The sequence below is a fragment of the Oenanthe melanoleuca genome, chromosome 7, assembly GCF_029582105.1.
Source record: "Oenanthe melanoleuca isolate GR-GAL-2019-014 chromosome 7, OMel1.0, whole genome shotgun sequence".
NCBI classification, from domain to species: Eukaryota; Metazoa; Chordata; class Aves; order Passeriformes; family Muscicapidae; genus Oenanthe; species Oenanthe melanoleuca.
The window spans coordinates 15892247-15908762 of record NC_079341.1 but is presented as its reverse complement, the minus strand read 5'-3'; the positions used below and the strand labels follow the sequence as shown (position 1 = coordinate 15908762).

The window sequence follows — 16516 nt, the reverse complement described above, 5'->3', positions numbered from 1 at the left end:
CTGAAAATAGTGTTCCTCATGTGGCGACGTAAATTGTGAACTATTTGAGTCTTGGCATAAGTAATTTCATTCTTGCCTCTGATCTCAGAAAGTGCAATCTGGATATGATTTACTTCAAGTTGTAACTCATTTTTAATGAGTGTATGTGTTTGCTCATATGTGTTTTTCTGGGAGGAAACTGTAGGGGAAGAGGAGAACGTTGTGATGGAGCTCTGGCAGGGTGATTTGCTGCCCTGTACGTGTCGTGTGTCCAACTGACGGTTCCTTATCTGGGCAGGGCAAAGAGGAAGGGAGAGCAAGAGTAAAAATCACACCTAAACCAATTAACTCTAGGAATAAATAAAAAGCTCCCCCCTCCCTTCTCTTATGCCTTCCCATTGTATTTCATGCACAGTCATTTTCCATACTTGTCATCAGAGGAAGACACAGTGGCACCCCTTTCTTGCATTGTTCTGGGGGTGGCAGGAGCGGAGATGAGAATGTCAGTCCTGTGAGAAGAGGAGGGTGGGGAGGGAGGAGGAAGGGAAGGGTGGGGTGAGTTGACCTGTGTCTGGCTGTGGTTTCTGGGCTCTGGGCTTTTGAGCTATGCCAAATCAGCACAAAGGTGATTCTCTGTTTTTTTTAGATAATTGAAATCCAACATCCTACTTATATTTTGAATTTTAAATTGGGTGGTCTATAAGAAGAAGCAAGCCTTACATGGATTGTGTCCTTTAAGCAATGCTGTTGTAAATATACTCCATAATTCTGGCAGGAGGTGTCACCTTCCATGATTGAAATGAATGATAGGCATAAGATATTTGATTAATATTGTAACAAGTGTCACCTCAAAGCTTCCTATCAGCCCTGTTCATATAGCTATACCAATACCTTGTTTTCTCACAGCAAAAATATTAACTTGGTTGTTCCACCTGATTTTGAAAACAGAGTGGCTCATGCTGTTCTCTGTGAGTATAAGGCATGCAATAAAAACTATACTACTGTGTGGATCAGTGTGCAGTGGGGCAGGAAAGGCACTGAGGGGCTTCCCCATACATTTCTACAATTTGTTGTCCACAACTCTTTCTTCCCTGTTCTGTAACAGTAAATATTGGGAGGGTAGGGAAGGACAGACATTATTCATCTGGTTGCATCTGTTTGCCTCCCGCTTATCCATTTCTCCTCACGGATGTGCAGAAACAGTCCATCTCCGACTACAGCAAAGTCTCCCATTAAAAACAAGGTGCACAGGGGCAGTAACAGCACTATAGACTCCATAGTTTCAGTCTGGAAAAAGAGAGGTATCATTGCTAAAAATGTATTTTTCACGTTTCCTCCTTCCCTTTCTGGGTGTTAGGTAATGCTACATCTAGAGAGGCTGGGAGTTTGTGAGAGAGGAGACTGTTAGATTGCAGGAAAGAGCAGAGAGCATGTGTGGGAGCGAAGCTGACAGAGCCTATTAAGCCAGATCTTAATTTTTTAATGCCTTTATCTGTTTCTTACATTAACCTCATCCAAAGAAAGGACACACTTTGTTCCTCCGTGCTGGAGGAGATCCAGGTTGAGGCCTATAGTCATCCTCTTCTTTGGTAGTACACTTTTTTTTTCCAGAGGAGAAGGGAGCTGGAAATTTAATGCTGTTACTTGGAACTTCAGGCATCTTTGTGAAGTAGGACAGGCAGTTCTCAGTTAAATGTCTTGTTTCTAGTTTGCTGTTATTGTCTTGCTTGCCATTTTTCGGTGAATTTTCACAAGGGTGTCATTAACTAACTTGTGTGTTACTCAGAATTCAGTTGGCCCCTTTCAGTCCTTTTTAAGTTGATCAGCCAAATTTATGATGTTAACAATAATCTCGGATGTACTAGAATGAGCCTGGGCCCTTGATCTTTCAGATTGCTCAGCTTTTGATGCCATGTCTTTGAAGGGGTGTTGATATCTTCATAAATCTCAGCAAAACTGCACTGGGGTGGTTTCAGCCTTCAATCTCTTGCCCAAAAGCACTCAGAGGAGCTGAGCACACTCGCATTTGCTCACAGAAAATGATTTCTCTCACAAGAGAAGCAAGGGTAACTTGCCTGCTCAAACTGTGTATGTGAGGTACCCAAAGGGAAACAAGATGTTCTGAGCTGAAGTAATCAGTGTTCCATAGCATCTTTTATCAGAGTTGGAAGCCATGGTGGTCTCATACCATCTGCACACCAAATGTGCTGGTTCTTGACATTCTGCGTGAGTGGTCAAAAAGGGAACAAATCCTCCCTTGATCACTGGGCTAAAGCGTGTAATGAGATAAAGACTCAGAGAAATTGCTGCTTTGTCCTGTATTCTCTCTCTAGGATTTCTTTGATCTGTTCCAGTTTCATCTATTTTGGTAATAATAGTTCATGCCACTTACTGTCTAACATCAGTTATTGTCTAATATCTAGCATACCTAGTTGAATGCATCAGAAATAAATTGCAAGATTTTCTGGCAGTGGATATTTATAGGAATGCATTGGTCATGATCCTTGTCCATGTTTTTTTCTAAGAGAAACTAATTTCTGTAAATATGGAATGCATTCACTGTGCTTGAAAAGTCAAAACCACCTGTCTTGTTAATGCTAATAATTTCTAAAGCCTGTCAGTTGCATCAATGAAAGAATGTAAGTACTCATAGTAATGCAAATTGCGAGGCTTATTTCTTATTTCTTATTTCTTATTTCTTATTTCTTATTTCTTATTTCTTATTTCTTATTTCTTATTTCTTATTTCTTATTTCTTATTTCTTATTTCTTATTTTTATATTTCTTATTTCTGAGCCCTGCAAATTTGGGATAATGCTGTCTTCTTTTACTGATTCACATGAATTTTTAGTTACTTGAAGGGTGTCCAGTAGACAGTTTAAGCTGGAGCAAGTAGATACTGGCCTACTTCTCTAGTTAATGATTAGTTAAGCAGTGTAGATTCAATAAATATTACATTTGTTTTATACTCTGGACCTTCCCTTCATTTTGCTGCAGAACATTATGTAAGGAGCACTTAAAGTTGAGCAGGTCATGCTTTGGATACAAGTTACGGCTCATAATAGACAGACATACTGGTCTTTTTATTCCCTGGGCTTCTGTCTTTTTAAAGATGTAATAGCTGGGTTTTAAAAAAATTATTTTCTTCGGTTGATTGTATTTTTTATTAAGTTTATACTCTTAATATTATGTACTATATTACATATTTAGGTTATTTCATCACAGCCAATCCTAAATATAGACAAAGACTGAAGTGGAGCAGGTCTTGGCATGGGGTGCTGAAGAGGTTGCTGGAAGAAGCCTTGTAAAGCTGCTGAAGGGGCAGTAGTCAGTGGTCACTGTTTCAGAACCTTGCAGGAAGACTGATGTAGTAAATTCAGTACTGGGTGGGTTTATCCCATTTTAAGCTTGATTCTTCTCAGTGTCAGTCCTGGTCTCCCATTTAATGAAGCATTCATCAGAACTGAAGATGACTATTCCAAGGAAGTTTTCTCAGGTTTTTGATTTAGTGTTTAGTTTAGGGTCTTCTTAATTTTTTTTTCTTTTTGGTTTTTTTTAACTGAGGGTAGACTAAGTGATTTCTTACATTACTGGAATCTGTGCTCTATTATGAAGAGTAGCAAGCATTTTTATGTGTTGATATTAATTTCCACAGTAGGGCTCAAATCTAGTTCATCCTTCTATCTCCTCTTCTCTTTACAAAGCACAAAAAGGCAAATTTGCAGTTTATTTGCATTTTTGAAATTACAAAATGTCAGTGTTTTCTCAATTCCCTTTGTACTAGGCCAGAGATGAGGTGGAATTTCCCCTCCAGTATAAGAGTCGATATTCCTTGGTTGGTGGACGTTTGTCGAAGATAAAGAGAGAAAGAAAGGTCAGATGTGATGAAAACTAGTGTAAACTCTAAACTGAAAAGATGTTCAGAGTCACAAACTATTTTTTGTAGGACTCTTGTGCTGCATAGGGGCCTATGTGCTATACAGTATACATTGAGCAATAATCTGAAGCAACTCATGTGACCTAAGTGTTCTGTGCAAGCATGTTTCATTTTTGATATGCTGATATGAAAAAGTAAAAGTAGTTATCTTATTCACCTCCTGTTGCTTAAATGTGTCTCTGCACTTGAAAACTTTCCACTTTTTCATGTGTTGCCCTAACTCCAGTGCAGTTCAGACTTTCTTTCTCTTCTAAACTTGCAGCCTGAACAGTACATGGCAGTTACAAAATTCATCTCTGCAGAATTGCAGAGTTAATTTAGTGCCTTACTGTGAAAGAAATTAATTCAGTAAGCCTAGACCAGTGATGAAATTCTTTGGAGCTGTTGTTTGGTGCCATCTATACCACTGCAGCACAATACTGTTGAGAGTGTGGTGTTAGGTATTGGTAGAGCTTTCAGAACAGTGAAGGCTGTGTACCAGTTGAGTTGGTGTATATTTTTGGGGTCAAACAGTGTTGTAGGAGCATGTATGTGATCTAAACCAAAGTCTGTGTTCTTCTCCCTTAACTGTTTCTGAAGAAGTTGCATATGAAGTTTGGGTAGAAAACATTACACGTGTAACAGCAGCTGGAGCAGCATGGATGTTGCCAGGTCCTGCAGAGCCAGCAGGCAGAGCTCTAGCACTGAGACACACCAATGCCTTAAATTACTTAAATTACTGAATAATTAGTCCTTTGAGTATTCTTACTGTTTGCATGGAGTTTGTGGTGCCAAGGTAGTAAGATACTAAATTTTTTATGTGTTCTGATGGGAGCACTGATTTGGTAAGTGATGCACTGTCAAATGTGGCCAGTGCCTTGTATTTTCTTTGTGATGGCTGCATCCTTAAGCAGTAATAGCAGTTCTGTTTGGGATGAAACACTCTGAAGACCAATTTCTTGTTTAATAGTGTAGGACCTGAATTATTTAGCTGATGTTGACCATGACTACTACCCTGTCCTGATGTATCTGTCTGTGTCTCTGTCTGTATAGTAATTGGCTCCCTAGCAGAGCTTTAAGTTAGGCTTAGTCAAAAGATGTAGAAATCCATGTTTCTGATGTATTTTGTAGAGCCATCACAATTCTGAGATGTCACCTGTAATGACAGTTTGTGACCATAATTTCTTTATTTAAATTGAGATTGGTTTTGAGTCAGTTCATCTAAACATGCAAGTATCTTAATGGACTGTGCAGTTCTTCAGTTTGGTGGGAAAAAGAACAAAGGTTGGTTTTTTTTTTCCCCTGGATTGGTTTAGAGTTTGGAACTAAAAGTCTTAAAGAGCACAGGTGAGAAGAGAGGAGCTGTTAGGATTATTTTTGTTTCCTTGATACTACAGAAACCACAAAATTAGGAACAGGGTTGGTGACAGTGTTAGGTGCAGAGGTGAGCAAATCCTAAGGTTAAGGTTTAGGTTGCTTTAATGTGTGTGATTAGAGTCTGAGCAGCTGTGAAAGTGGTTTACTGCCAGATCCTGCAATATGAAGAGCAGGGAGGAAGCTTTTGTAGAAAGTGCTGTGTTACAGCAGCATTTTTCTTCATTTTGGGAGCCTTGTTGCTCTAGGCCTTTTTTACCTTAAGTCATGTTATATAAATAGGCAATAGAATCATTTTAGAATCTGGAATTGTGGCCTGTCTAATTGCAGAGACAAAATTAATGATAGGACTGAACTGAGTTGTGAGAGTCTCTGGAGATGAAGAGATTCCTTATTCGCCATGATCTGTCCAAACTGCAAATATTTTTTCTTGACATTTTTGGTATTTCAACAGAAACTGCCTATGGATTTTGTGGTAGTGGCAGGTGATGACAGAAATTGTTATCCTTCTGAGAAAGCTTTCAATGTAAGAACCCAGATAGAAGGGAGAGGTAAATTCATCACTTTTGCTCTTCATAAATCCCATAAATAAAAATAATACTTCGTCCCAAACCAGACTCATGCTTTGACAGTATCATTGAGCAAAATTTCTGGCAGCTATTGTAATTATAATGTGGGAAGGTGCCATATGTGTTTGCCATGTTACACAACATTACCTTGACTAGCCAGCTTTAGCCAGGAGAAATGACTACTGTGGTTTTCACAAGGGGCAAAATGTCACTCAATTTTGTACAGCCACAGCACTAATTATGTCTGTCAGATAGTGCTTCTTTGCCCATCTTGAAAGAAACAGTAAAAATAGATGAAACTGCATTAGAAGAATTCCAATCAATGTTTGAATGATAAAGTCGTCTAATGAAGGTAAAATGCCTTTGTTTTTCTTTTACTAGCTTCTTCTTTCTTCATAAAAACAGTATGCAAGGAACTATACTTCCTGAGTGTGTGCTAGGAACCAGCTAACACAGCGAGATGGATTGAGAGCACCACATTTGTTTGCCACTGGTGTATTACTGCTTTTCAAATGCGACTCTTTTGTTTGCAGGCCTTTTTGCAAATGTGCAATCTGCCAGTCCGGGTGATTTGCCGGGCAAACGCCGAGTACATGTCCCCATCTGGTAAGTGTGGCCTTCATTTAGATTACTGTGTTATACCTCCATTTTGGTACCATGGCAACTAGCTTGTCTTGCTGATAACAGTCGGGCAGTGCTACTGTGTGTGGGTTGCCTTTCCCCCTCCTCTCCAGAGCAGCCTTTCCTCTGCAGACAATCAGAACAGTGAAATGCAAAGTAATACTGGCACGATGTGTAACAGTACTTGTGTAAAGCCTTCACACAGGTCAGTGCTTGGGGAAACCTTCTCTCAAATATCCTAAAGCAGAAGGACATATGTGTCCAAAAGTGGCTTTATTTCTGCATCCAGGGAATATTCCAGGAAATGCTGGTGTATTTTCCTGTTGCTGAAGCAAAACAAGACTGGAAAAAGGTTCATTTTTGTTACTCTGTGTGGGAGTTGATTGCCAGGATACAGGAGACCTCGGGGTGCATTCTCACTGTTAAGGGTGACAGGTGATTTTAAATCTTCCTCAGATCCATGAGACTGTCTGGAAAAAAATGCAAACCCACCATAAAAAAGTTAAGTATTAGAAGGGTACACAGCCTGTTTTTGTTGGAGGTGACTGCCTAAAAATGCCCAGACTCCAGCTTCAGAATATTGCCTAAAAATGAGAAAGAATTACAGAATTCAGAATCCTCACACTCTGTCCCAGATATTTTTGTTGCATGGGGGGTCCATATTTACTATTTACATATTTACTATTACATATTACCATATTTACATTTATGGCTCTGGCTGATGGCTGCCATGTGGAAGTGCTGGTCAGTATATGTCTGCCAGCTATTTGGGTTCTACTGCTGGTACTGATGTTTTTGGTTAAAGCAGTGAAATGAGGCTATTTGAAAAATACCCCAAACCAACAGTTTCTTGAAAGGAGTGAAAAACAGCAAAATATGCAGGCGTATGAATTACTTGTTAGTAAGTAGAGCTTGGAAATGCTGAATCCAGGCACAGTTACATCTTGCATGTGTAGGACTAGGACTGGTGACAATTATGTGCTGTGGCTTCTCTGCCACTTACACATCATGTCCACACTTGCTGGCATCTAATATTGTAATTTAGGTCTGAACGCTTCCTTCTAAAAACAAGGAGCACAAGAAGGAAAATGATACAGCTTCAATTTTAAATGTAGGCAGAATTACATGTATTCTTTTTGCCCTTACTCCTGGAGTCCTTTACTGTTTTGACTCACTTTTACTCAGCTAGTTTCCTTTTGGAATACTGGTTTATGGTTTAAATACTGCTTTAATGATCATTCAGAGGTTTGCATTTTTCCCCTTCTCTCTCCCCACCACCCTTTGTCTCATTGCTATAATACATTTCTCCTTTTACAGGCAAAGTACCTTTTATTCATGTGGGAAATCAAGTAGTATCTGAACTGGGGCCCATAGTCCAGTTTGTAAAAGCCAAGGTAATAGTACATTGTTTTCATTAATTAGTGAATGTTAATCCTGCTTAGCATTGCACTGATTTAGTGTGCTTTTCTGGAATGTTACTGGATTTGTTAAAACAATATAGGAATCTAGTGGTGTTTTAAAAGAAAGATATCATGAAACAGGAGTTCGTGAGGTTAAGATGTTCTTTTCTTTGTCATTTCCTCAAATTCTACAAGTAAATTCTATGCAGAATAGCTGCATACCAGTGCCAGTTTCTGAGGCTGTTTTTCTACATGCTTTGTCTCTGGGTCTCAAAGGTCTTAAACCCAGAATTGACTGTTTTAAATCCTGAAATGTCAGATACCGTTGAAATTTGCCTTTATTGTCCCACCCCCCCCAGCCCTCCCCTCTATTTTAAAAAATGCCATGTTTTCACTGAGAAGTTTAATCTGTATCACAGATGTAAATTTGTGTTTACTTCTTGCCATAGGAATACACTAGCTAGGAGGTTGTGTGCCCAAAGTGTGTTCATCTGTAACTGATAATAGTCTAAAGTTCTTGTAGATTAGCTTAGTTATTTTATAGATTAGATTAGGTACATTACGATGCTTAGGTTTTAATCGTAAAGGATACTGTAGGTAAAAATTTAATATGTAATTTGTTAGTAAGAGATTAGGATCTGAGCCAAAGCTCATTGATGTTAAAGTTCCTTGGTAATATGTTGCTGAATATTCCAGTACCCGTTCTTACATGTGTGTCTTTTTTCCTTTCCCCATTAGGGACATTCCCTCAGTGATGGATTGGATGAAGTCCAAAAAGCTGAGATGAAAGCCTACATGGAATTGGTCAATAACATGCTCTTGACAGCAGAGGTACAGCAAACCCTAGTAACTCCACACACTTACATAAGTGACTGTAGGCAAGAAAGCTTTAGGATTTTTCCCTGTAGTGGAAATAGTGCTGTTCTTAGATTGGGTCGTCAGCTTTTGAGGTGAAAGGAGACAGGGATAAATTCTACACTGTGGATTGCTTGCTGACCTGTTCCTGCAGCCATGTATGACTCCCCTCACCTATGTCAAGTGTGTCACAGCAGCTGTAGAAGTACCTGGCCAGAAAATGCCAGTGGTTCCTGAGGTCCTACTGCACCCCCTGGCTGGCCAGGCACCCTGCTGTCACTGTGGGACACCCTGCTGTGTGTGCTGGGAGCCTGGGATCCTCTGCACTGTGTGCTTGTGGCCAGTTCAGGTGACTCAGTCCTGGCGTGGGAGCAGGGTTGGAAATGCTGGGAAGATGCAGGTGACTGAGGAGCTGAGGGCTGGTCACCTGTGCTTCAGTTGGGTGTGGTGTGGGCAACAGGAGCAGGCTTTTGGTTTTAGCTTGGTTTTGCTGCTGGTGAAGTAAGAACTGGAAACTGGGTTTTTGCCTTCCAGTTTTAATTTCTTTTGTACATCAGAGATCTAAGGGAAGAAACGAAATGGAAATTTTAATCTAATTTAGAAAAGAAAATTCTACTAGTGAAAAATGATTGTCTCTGTATTCTCCTTTATTAGGAAGTTTTAGTAAGTGTTCTTTCTTTTTCTAGCTCTATCTCCAGTGGTGTGATGATGTTACAGTAGAGGAGGTGAGTGGTTCCACAGCATTTATCTTAATTAAAATTTAATGAGAAAACACTTTTGTTCACAACTGCAAGTCCCTGCTCATAAATGAAACATGGGGGTTTATACCATTAATGATAAAATTTCACTTGTATACGCATTTTAGGGAAGCTGTGTTACTGGAGGGAGCTGACTGCAGAGTAGATACAGGTTTTGTTTATGTTTCTGAAATAATACTTTAAATAGTTATGCTGCAAACAGTGGATTCTGTGCAAATAGTTCCAAGATACACGCAACTGCTTTTCTCTTCTACAGCACCTTTTCTGAGACAAGTGTTTTAATATTAGCTGTTTTGTTTGAGAGGTATCTGTATTTTCTTGTATTTTAACCCAGTACCTTTCTGTTTTCCAACAAAGATTACTTACCCAAGGTATGGCTCTCCTTATCCGTGGCCTCTTAACCGCATTTTGTCCTATCAGAAGCAGTGGGAGGTAAGGCGAAAGATGAAAGCCATCGGATGGGCTGGAAAGACACTTGAACAGGTAAGTATGGACAGTGAACCTTTTTCTTCACTCTGTTTTCCTTTTGATTTCTTTTTTTAAATTTTTAAATAGACATTGGAGAGTAGCACGTTCCTGAAACAGATGTACTTTGCAATAAATCTTAAACTATGTGCAACTTGATGGGGTGAGAGGAAGGATGTTTTGCCACGAGTATACAACTCTGAGAGTGTTAGTTTAGGCCACAGTCCTGAAAATAAGTTGTAAGTTCTGTGCCTTGCTTCCTGTATGATGCTGATAGGCACTCTTTGTGGGATTGTGGCAGGTTGTGTGGTTTAAATCAGTGCCTTTCATTAAACTTAGTAAATGTTATGGGAGTCACTTAATCAGAATCACCTTATATCAAATGTTAGATTAAGGAACACTTTGCTACCTGCCTGCTGTGTAGGCTTGACTGATTTTAACAGCTTTTGATATTCCAACATGCTACATTCCTTGTTCCCCTGTCGGCTCAAATAGAATAAGGAGGTTATTTCTTGCAATGGTTTTACTTCCTGACAATATGGATCTTTCTTTCTCCTGTGTTTTGATAGGTGCTTGAAGATGTAGATCAGTGCTGTCATGCTCTCTCCCAGAGATTAGGAACACAACCATATTTCTTCAATAAGCAGTAAGTTACTCTTCATTGAAATATTGCATCCAGCAGTATGAGATATAGGTATATACCCACTTACATACAAATGTATTTACATAAAACTCCTTTTTTATTTTAATGCTGTGTGATTAGTTGCAAAAACAAATGTGTGACTCTAATCAAACATGAAATTTCAGGAATAATTATTTAAAGGTTTTAAAGGGAAAGCTTCAGTAAGTTTGTTGTATTTATGATTTCGTTTTTCTCCTGCTTCTCTTCTCTACAGATTCTACCACAATTTATGTAGGTTACAAATGTACATTTTTATATAGTTAGTTTCTTATTAAAAATGATACATTTAAAGCTTTACTTATATTTCTTGGATAACATTCTCTGCTAAAGGAGTGAATATATGTTGTGCCAACCAACAGCTGATCAGGACAGCTTGACACCAAAAGCAGTTCTAAATGAACTGAATTAGCATGAGGATGCCTGTGAGTTCTAAGAACTGGGGGAGAAGCTAGCTGGTCCACAAAGTACTAAATGCAGAGTGAAAATCAAGATTCACGTTGCCAGGAGAAAAAAACCTCCATGGAATATCCTCTGCTCTCACCTGTTTCTTTCAATTGCAATACGATCTTTTAATCTTCACATTAACTCCGTCTTGTATCCTGTGCATAGATCAGTCTAGAAATGCTTAGGCCTGGGTTTTAGTGTACTACATTTGAACAGGGAGATGTTGTCAAATGGCAGCATTTGGTTACTTTCCTGCACTGTGTCTTTGCCCCTTAATCTGCTCCAAGGTGAGACTAGTTGGGTAGTCTTAATTCAGAGGATAAAGAAATATGCCTTATAGAAGATGATTTTAAGTTACATCTTCTCCTTTGATTATTAAACATAGTATCTCTTAATTTTTCTTTCTGTATTTCTAAGGAATTGTAACCTGGGGAATTTGTGTTGTTTGGTTGTTAACCAGGCTTTTTTGGTACAGTTTCAATCTTTAAATTTTTTAGCTGTCTGAAATATTACTACGAAAGTATGTGTTTTAAGTCCAGTAGTTTTCAGTGTGTGACTTCTGTGAGTCTTTGGGAGGTAAATAAGAAAAGCAGCCTGTTTCTGACAGATTAAACTTTGTTATGCAGGGATCTGTATCTCCACTGAAGAGTGCTTAGGGATCCACAAATAAAAAGGTGAAAATTTTATCACTTAGGAAAGCTTCATGCTGCATACATTGAACATTAGTAAAGGGGGACTCTGAAATTCTTAATATATTTGGAAAAAAAATTATTTTTACGTGGACTGCTTATATACATGGACTACTTAAAGGTCCAAGATGACAATTCAAAGGGTCATATCTAAAACATTCCCAAAATATCTGTTTTCTTCTGTGTAATCCACTTTCAGAAAATAGATGTTTCCAGCTGCTGTCACCCTGGCACTCCCGTTCTTGTTGATTGAATAGTTCCAAACTGTTGCAGAGCAAAAAAAAAAAAGCAATGGGAATCGACAGCTTCCATGTGTCTCCTTTTTTTTCCCCCCCTTGTGAGATAATAGTTGGATTTTTTTAATACACATCTGCAGAAGAAAAAGAAGAGCCACAAAGCACCTGATAAGCATTCACTGTTATTACAGGACTAAAAGGTGGAGCATGGTTTGAAAGTCTGTCTGATCTAAGAGATGTTATTTCCACATTTCCAAACTCTCTAAAGCAAGGAAAATGCCATCCTGAGAACAAGCAGGGCTCTTAATATACCCTATATAAAGATTTCATACATTTGGTTTAGCCTTGCTTGATTTCATCCCAGTTCTTAGACTGCATGGCTATCTAAAGGTTACTCAGAACAGCACAGTTTTTCTTGGTCAGAACTTGTCTTCCAAAATGCCTATTCTTTTTTTTTTTTTTTTTTTTTTTTAAATCCAGACCAACTGAATTAGATGCTCTGGTGTTTGGACATCTGTTCACAATCCTTACTACTCAGCTAATCACTGATGAACTCTCTGAAAAAGTGAAGAACTACAGTAATCTCACAGCGTTCTGTCGGCGAATAGAGCAGCAGTACTTTGAGGGTCATGAGAAAGACAGCTCTACAACTGCAGCCCACTCTTCCAAGGGGTCCTTGCTGAGATAAGCTTGGTGCTTGGAGGGTGAATCATGCTGCAGTTTTGGGTTCATCATTGTTCAATAAATTTATTTTGAGAATGGAAATGTGTGTTAGCTTTTTGAAGCTGCCAAATTATTCTGGAGCGAGAAAAAATGTTAAATACAGTTTTTGTGTTGTAGAATATACTGTGCACATTTAAGCTAAAATGTCTGTTTGAGCATTTCCATTTTAATAGCCTGTATGCCACTTACTGTAAAGTGACCTTGGAAAAATATTGTATCTGTTTCAAAAAAATAAAACACTTGAAAGTTGATCTCTGATCTTTCTAAATGCCCTTTTTACTAAATTTAATGTCTGTGTAGTTCCCAAGTAGGATCCTTTTGACAGGACACTTGGAAGAAAGTTGTGAACTAGTTAGAATTATTAGGCTGGGAATGAATGTATGCATTAGAGATCTTAAAGCCTGTCTGCCTCAGCTAAAACTTATTTAGAAATTGGGTGAAAAAAAAGTCTTGGAGCTCTGTAACACAGAACTCATATGATCTTATTCAGTCAGTTCCTATTTTTGTATCAAAGTAGCTTCTGGCAGTCAGTCCTTCATCTTGTGGGTGTCTTGCCTCTGCTTTTATCTCTCATTCACCTTTGGTTTTTTGATTATAACTTTCTTTCTTCCTGTAGTTTCCCAGTTTTAATCCCCAGTTTGTCCTGCTGTTTATTTAAGAAACTAATTTGCTAGGTAACTGTCTGCCTCAGTGTTTCCACTCCAAGTATGTTAACATTGCTTCTGAACTTTAATCTACCAGGTGTGGTTCTCATAGAAAAAGGACTCACTGTGAGCCTGTGGCTGGCATGTCTTGGTTCTTCTGCCTCCGCATTATTCTTGGTACCTGTAGCCACAATAATACAGAAGTAAAGAAAGAAATATCACTGTGGTGCTCCAAAAACCCTGGCAACACTGAACTTTTTAAGGGAGAGTTCTTGTGTGTAGGGAAAGACTGATCTGATCAGTATTATTTCGAGTGCATTAAATGGTACTGCTCTGTTCTGCTGTGTCAGTTGTACTTGACTTTTCCAAAAGCACCACCAGGAACATACTGGTGGCAGAAACAAACCTTGTGCACTCTGGAAGTCATGGGCACAACTGGGAACCAGCTCAGGCTGTTTAGCTTGTTGGAACCATTGTGTTCTTGCTTTGAAATATGTTCTGTTGACTATATTCTTCAGTGTCAGAACACTTAATGGCTTGAACTGGTTATACAATGGTCATGAGGTTTTGCTGCCATTTACTTCTCTCTTGAGAGTGAGCAGAAAGCAGCTGCATGCCTTGGACTGGCTGCATCTCCCATGACAGGTTCCTGAACCACTCCTGCTTACTCACTGCTTTTGTGGGCAACCACTCTTGCCAGCTGGACAGGGAAACAGAGCTTAATTCTTACTGCCTGTTTTTTAATATAACAGCCTAAGTCCTACTTCAGTCAAATCCTCTTTGTGTGTAGGGATGTCTTGGTCTTTCATCAAATCACTCTTGCCAGGAGAGGTAAGTTGCCCTTGTCCTGCATTTCAGTCTTAAAATTTCACACGTCTCTCTGTTGAATACTTTTTAAAACTAAACCCCATTAGCTCTTGACTCCTTAGTGATAATTTCTACTATCAAAGCAGCTGTTAGCTGAGAACTCAGATACTTCTTTCAAACTTGCTTTTCTGCTTTAATTCAACCCCTGAAAAAAACTGGAAAAGATTGCTTCTGGTTTTTTTGTTTTTGTTTCATTTTAAAGTTTGGAGAGAAGATTGTGATACATGCTGCTTTGAGCACTCAAAGACTAAAGTTAATGTGCCATGGTGATGGCAAAATCCTGTGTGAAAACTCAAGTATTTTAATCCAGAGTAATTAACTGCTCTTTTACCCTCTCACTATTTGCAGAGCACTATTCATGAGGAAAGATTTTAAGCTAACTTCTGTTGTTTTAGCAATTCTGCTACTAGTAAACTACAGGAGTAATTTACTTAATGGATTTCTAAACCTACCTATTAATTTTTATGCGGTTGGAAAAAGTGCAGGTGGACATGTGTTCCTCCTGTTCCAAGGCCATCAGCCACCTTGTAACCAAATTTCAGCAATTGCTTTGAAGCAGCATTGAATGAAACTTTGTATTCTGGCAAGGTGAGGCAGAGCAAGCTCTGGTAATACACCACCTTGAATGCTGAATAGCAAGTTATTGCAAACTTTGTGCAGTAACATACAGCGAGCTTTGTAACTTCAGAGTAGTAAAAAAAACCCACAGAGCGATATGCATTAACCTGCTTTGAATGTTTCATCTAGAAAATAAATGCTGTGGAAGTAGTTGGGCAAAAGATACTGATCTCTTGCAAACAAAGTTTGTGTAAATCCACCTGAGCTACTCAGACTCCACTTAAGGATACGGAGACAGGCAAATCACATCGAGTTTTCAATATTGAAGTGAGAGGACAAGCAGAGACTGAGCCCTCAAGTTACACTGAAGTTTCTGAAAGTTTAACCACCCCTCATTCCTCGTGTGTGACTTTGATAATTTCATTTAAATGGAAAAGAGCATTCCTTACTTCCTTGACTGAAGAGGATTCTTTCTGTTTGCTACAGGGCTGGTTTGTAGTTCAGGCTGCACCTTGTTCTAGGTGATACCTAAACTTAGAAGGAAAATCTTGGCTTTGTGTTGAAAATAGCTATTACAATCCTAGCCAAAAGATATACTTTGTACTTCATAATTTCATAAATACAAGAAACATTATGCTTTTTAAAGTGGTATTGGTAGCACGACTGGTGCTGTGGAACAGACTGGGCTGAGCTCCAAGGACCAACGCTTACTTGGCAAGCTATGCTTTAACTCAGTGAAGCTGCAGTCCTACGAAGGACACTTAGACTGATTGCTCCTGAAATGCTGGGCACAGTTCAAGAAAAGGAATGAAAAGTTCTAAAAACACCAGCAATAAAAGAAATTAAGGGCGGAAAAATCCCCAAACCAGCCCAAACCAATAGCCTTTTTCTCAAGGGGATTGAGCAAGGACCATGACCTGCCTTCTCCAAGGTGGAGTAGTGAGGGCTTTCTGCTGGGCTGAGTGGCCCTCTAGTAGACAGGGCTGTGCATGTGCAGTCTGTGAGAATTTTAGTCTTGAGTTGTGGGTGTCTCTAGATGATCTCCCATGACTGAAGCACGGCTGCTGCACGAGGGACAGGAATCAGGCCTATGGTTTGTCTCACATAGCAGGACAGTGGGGATGATGATTTTCTTTCCTAGCTTTTCAGGCTCAAAAATACAAAGTTCCTACAGGCTATTTTGAGTGAAGAGAAATAGCTGGAACTTCTAAAGTTTCCCTAAATTAAGACAAAATTTAGGTTTCTAACAGAAAAAATGTCAAAAACAACTGTACCATGGATTATTATTCACCTTCTGAATATGCCCCACCAGGAAGTGCATGAGTTACCCAACCAAAACAGCACAAAAAGTCACAAAAGCTCTCAGAGATACAAGTGAATAGGCATAAATGAGTCTGAGTACAAATCACTTGACCTTTGTGGTTTGCTTCTCATAGCCCTTTCATTCCACAAGTAATTAGCTTCATAGGCAGGTGCTCAAGTTGCAAAGTAGCAGATACTTTCTTCACCTGATGGAGCTAAAACAATTGGGAAAGTCCTGGTGAAAACAGGATTGCTTCTCCATTCCATTCCTAAGGTGCTTCTTTGGCATTGTGGAATGGGCTAATCTTGCCCAGCACAGACCCCACTCAGCACAGTTACCTGCTCATATCCTTGCTGGACTTTGGTGTCTGCTCCTGTCAGAAATATGCATGGTGCCAGTTCCAGATGTGAAGGTCTCGTTTGCCTGACAGCGCA

The 16516-nt window shown here is 39.2% G+C and overlaps 1 protein-coding gene and 1 long non-coding RNA gene across 4 annotated transcripts in view; one reads left to right on the top strand and one right to left on the bottom strand.

Moving 5' to 3' along the window:
• Window positions 1–12961, top strand: part of MTX2 (metaxin 2) — a 31542-nt gene extending 18581 nt beyond the window's left edge. Inside the window, exons 4-10 of the mRNA XM_056496957.1 lie at window positions 6371–6443; window positions 7776–7852; window positions 8597–8689; window positions 9400–9438; window positions 9829–9954; window positions 10506–10582; window positions 12468–12961. Coding sequence (XP_056352932.1) covers window positions 6371–6443; window positions 7776–7852; window positions 8597–8689; window positions 9400–9438; window positions 9829–9954; window positions 10506–10582; window positions 12468–12675 — 693 coding nt within the window. The 3' untranslated portion in view covers window positions 12676–12961. The remainder of the gene's footprint in view (window positions 1–6370; window positions 6444–7775; window positions 7853–8596; window positions 8690–9399; window positions 9439–9828; window positions 9955–10505; window positions 10583–12467) is intronic.
• Window positions 11789–16516, bottom strand: part of LOC130255866 (uncharacterized) — a 121104-nt gene continuing 116376 nt past the window's right edge. Inside the window, exons 1-3 of one of the 3 annotated variants that reach the window (XR_008841027.1) lie at window positions 16194–16275; window positions 13480–13535; window positions 11789–12121 (exon numbers count right to left, since the gene is read on the bottom strand). This is a non-coding gene — a long non-coding RNA (uncharacterized LOC130255866). Of the gene's footprint in view, window positions 12122–13479; window positions 15360–16193; window positions 16276–16516 lie in introns of those variants that run through there. The other 2 variants (XR_008841026.1, XR_008841025.1) reach the window with 2 other exon arrangements.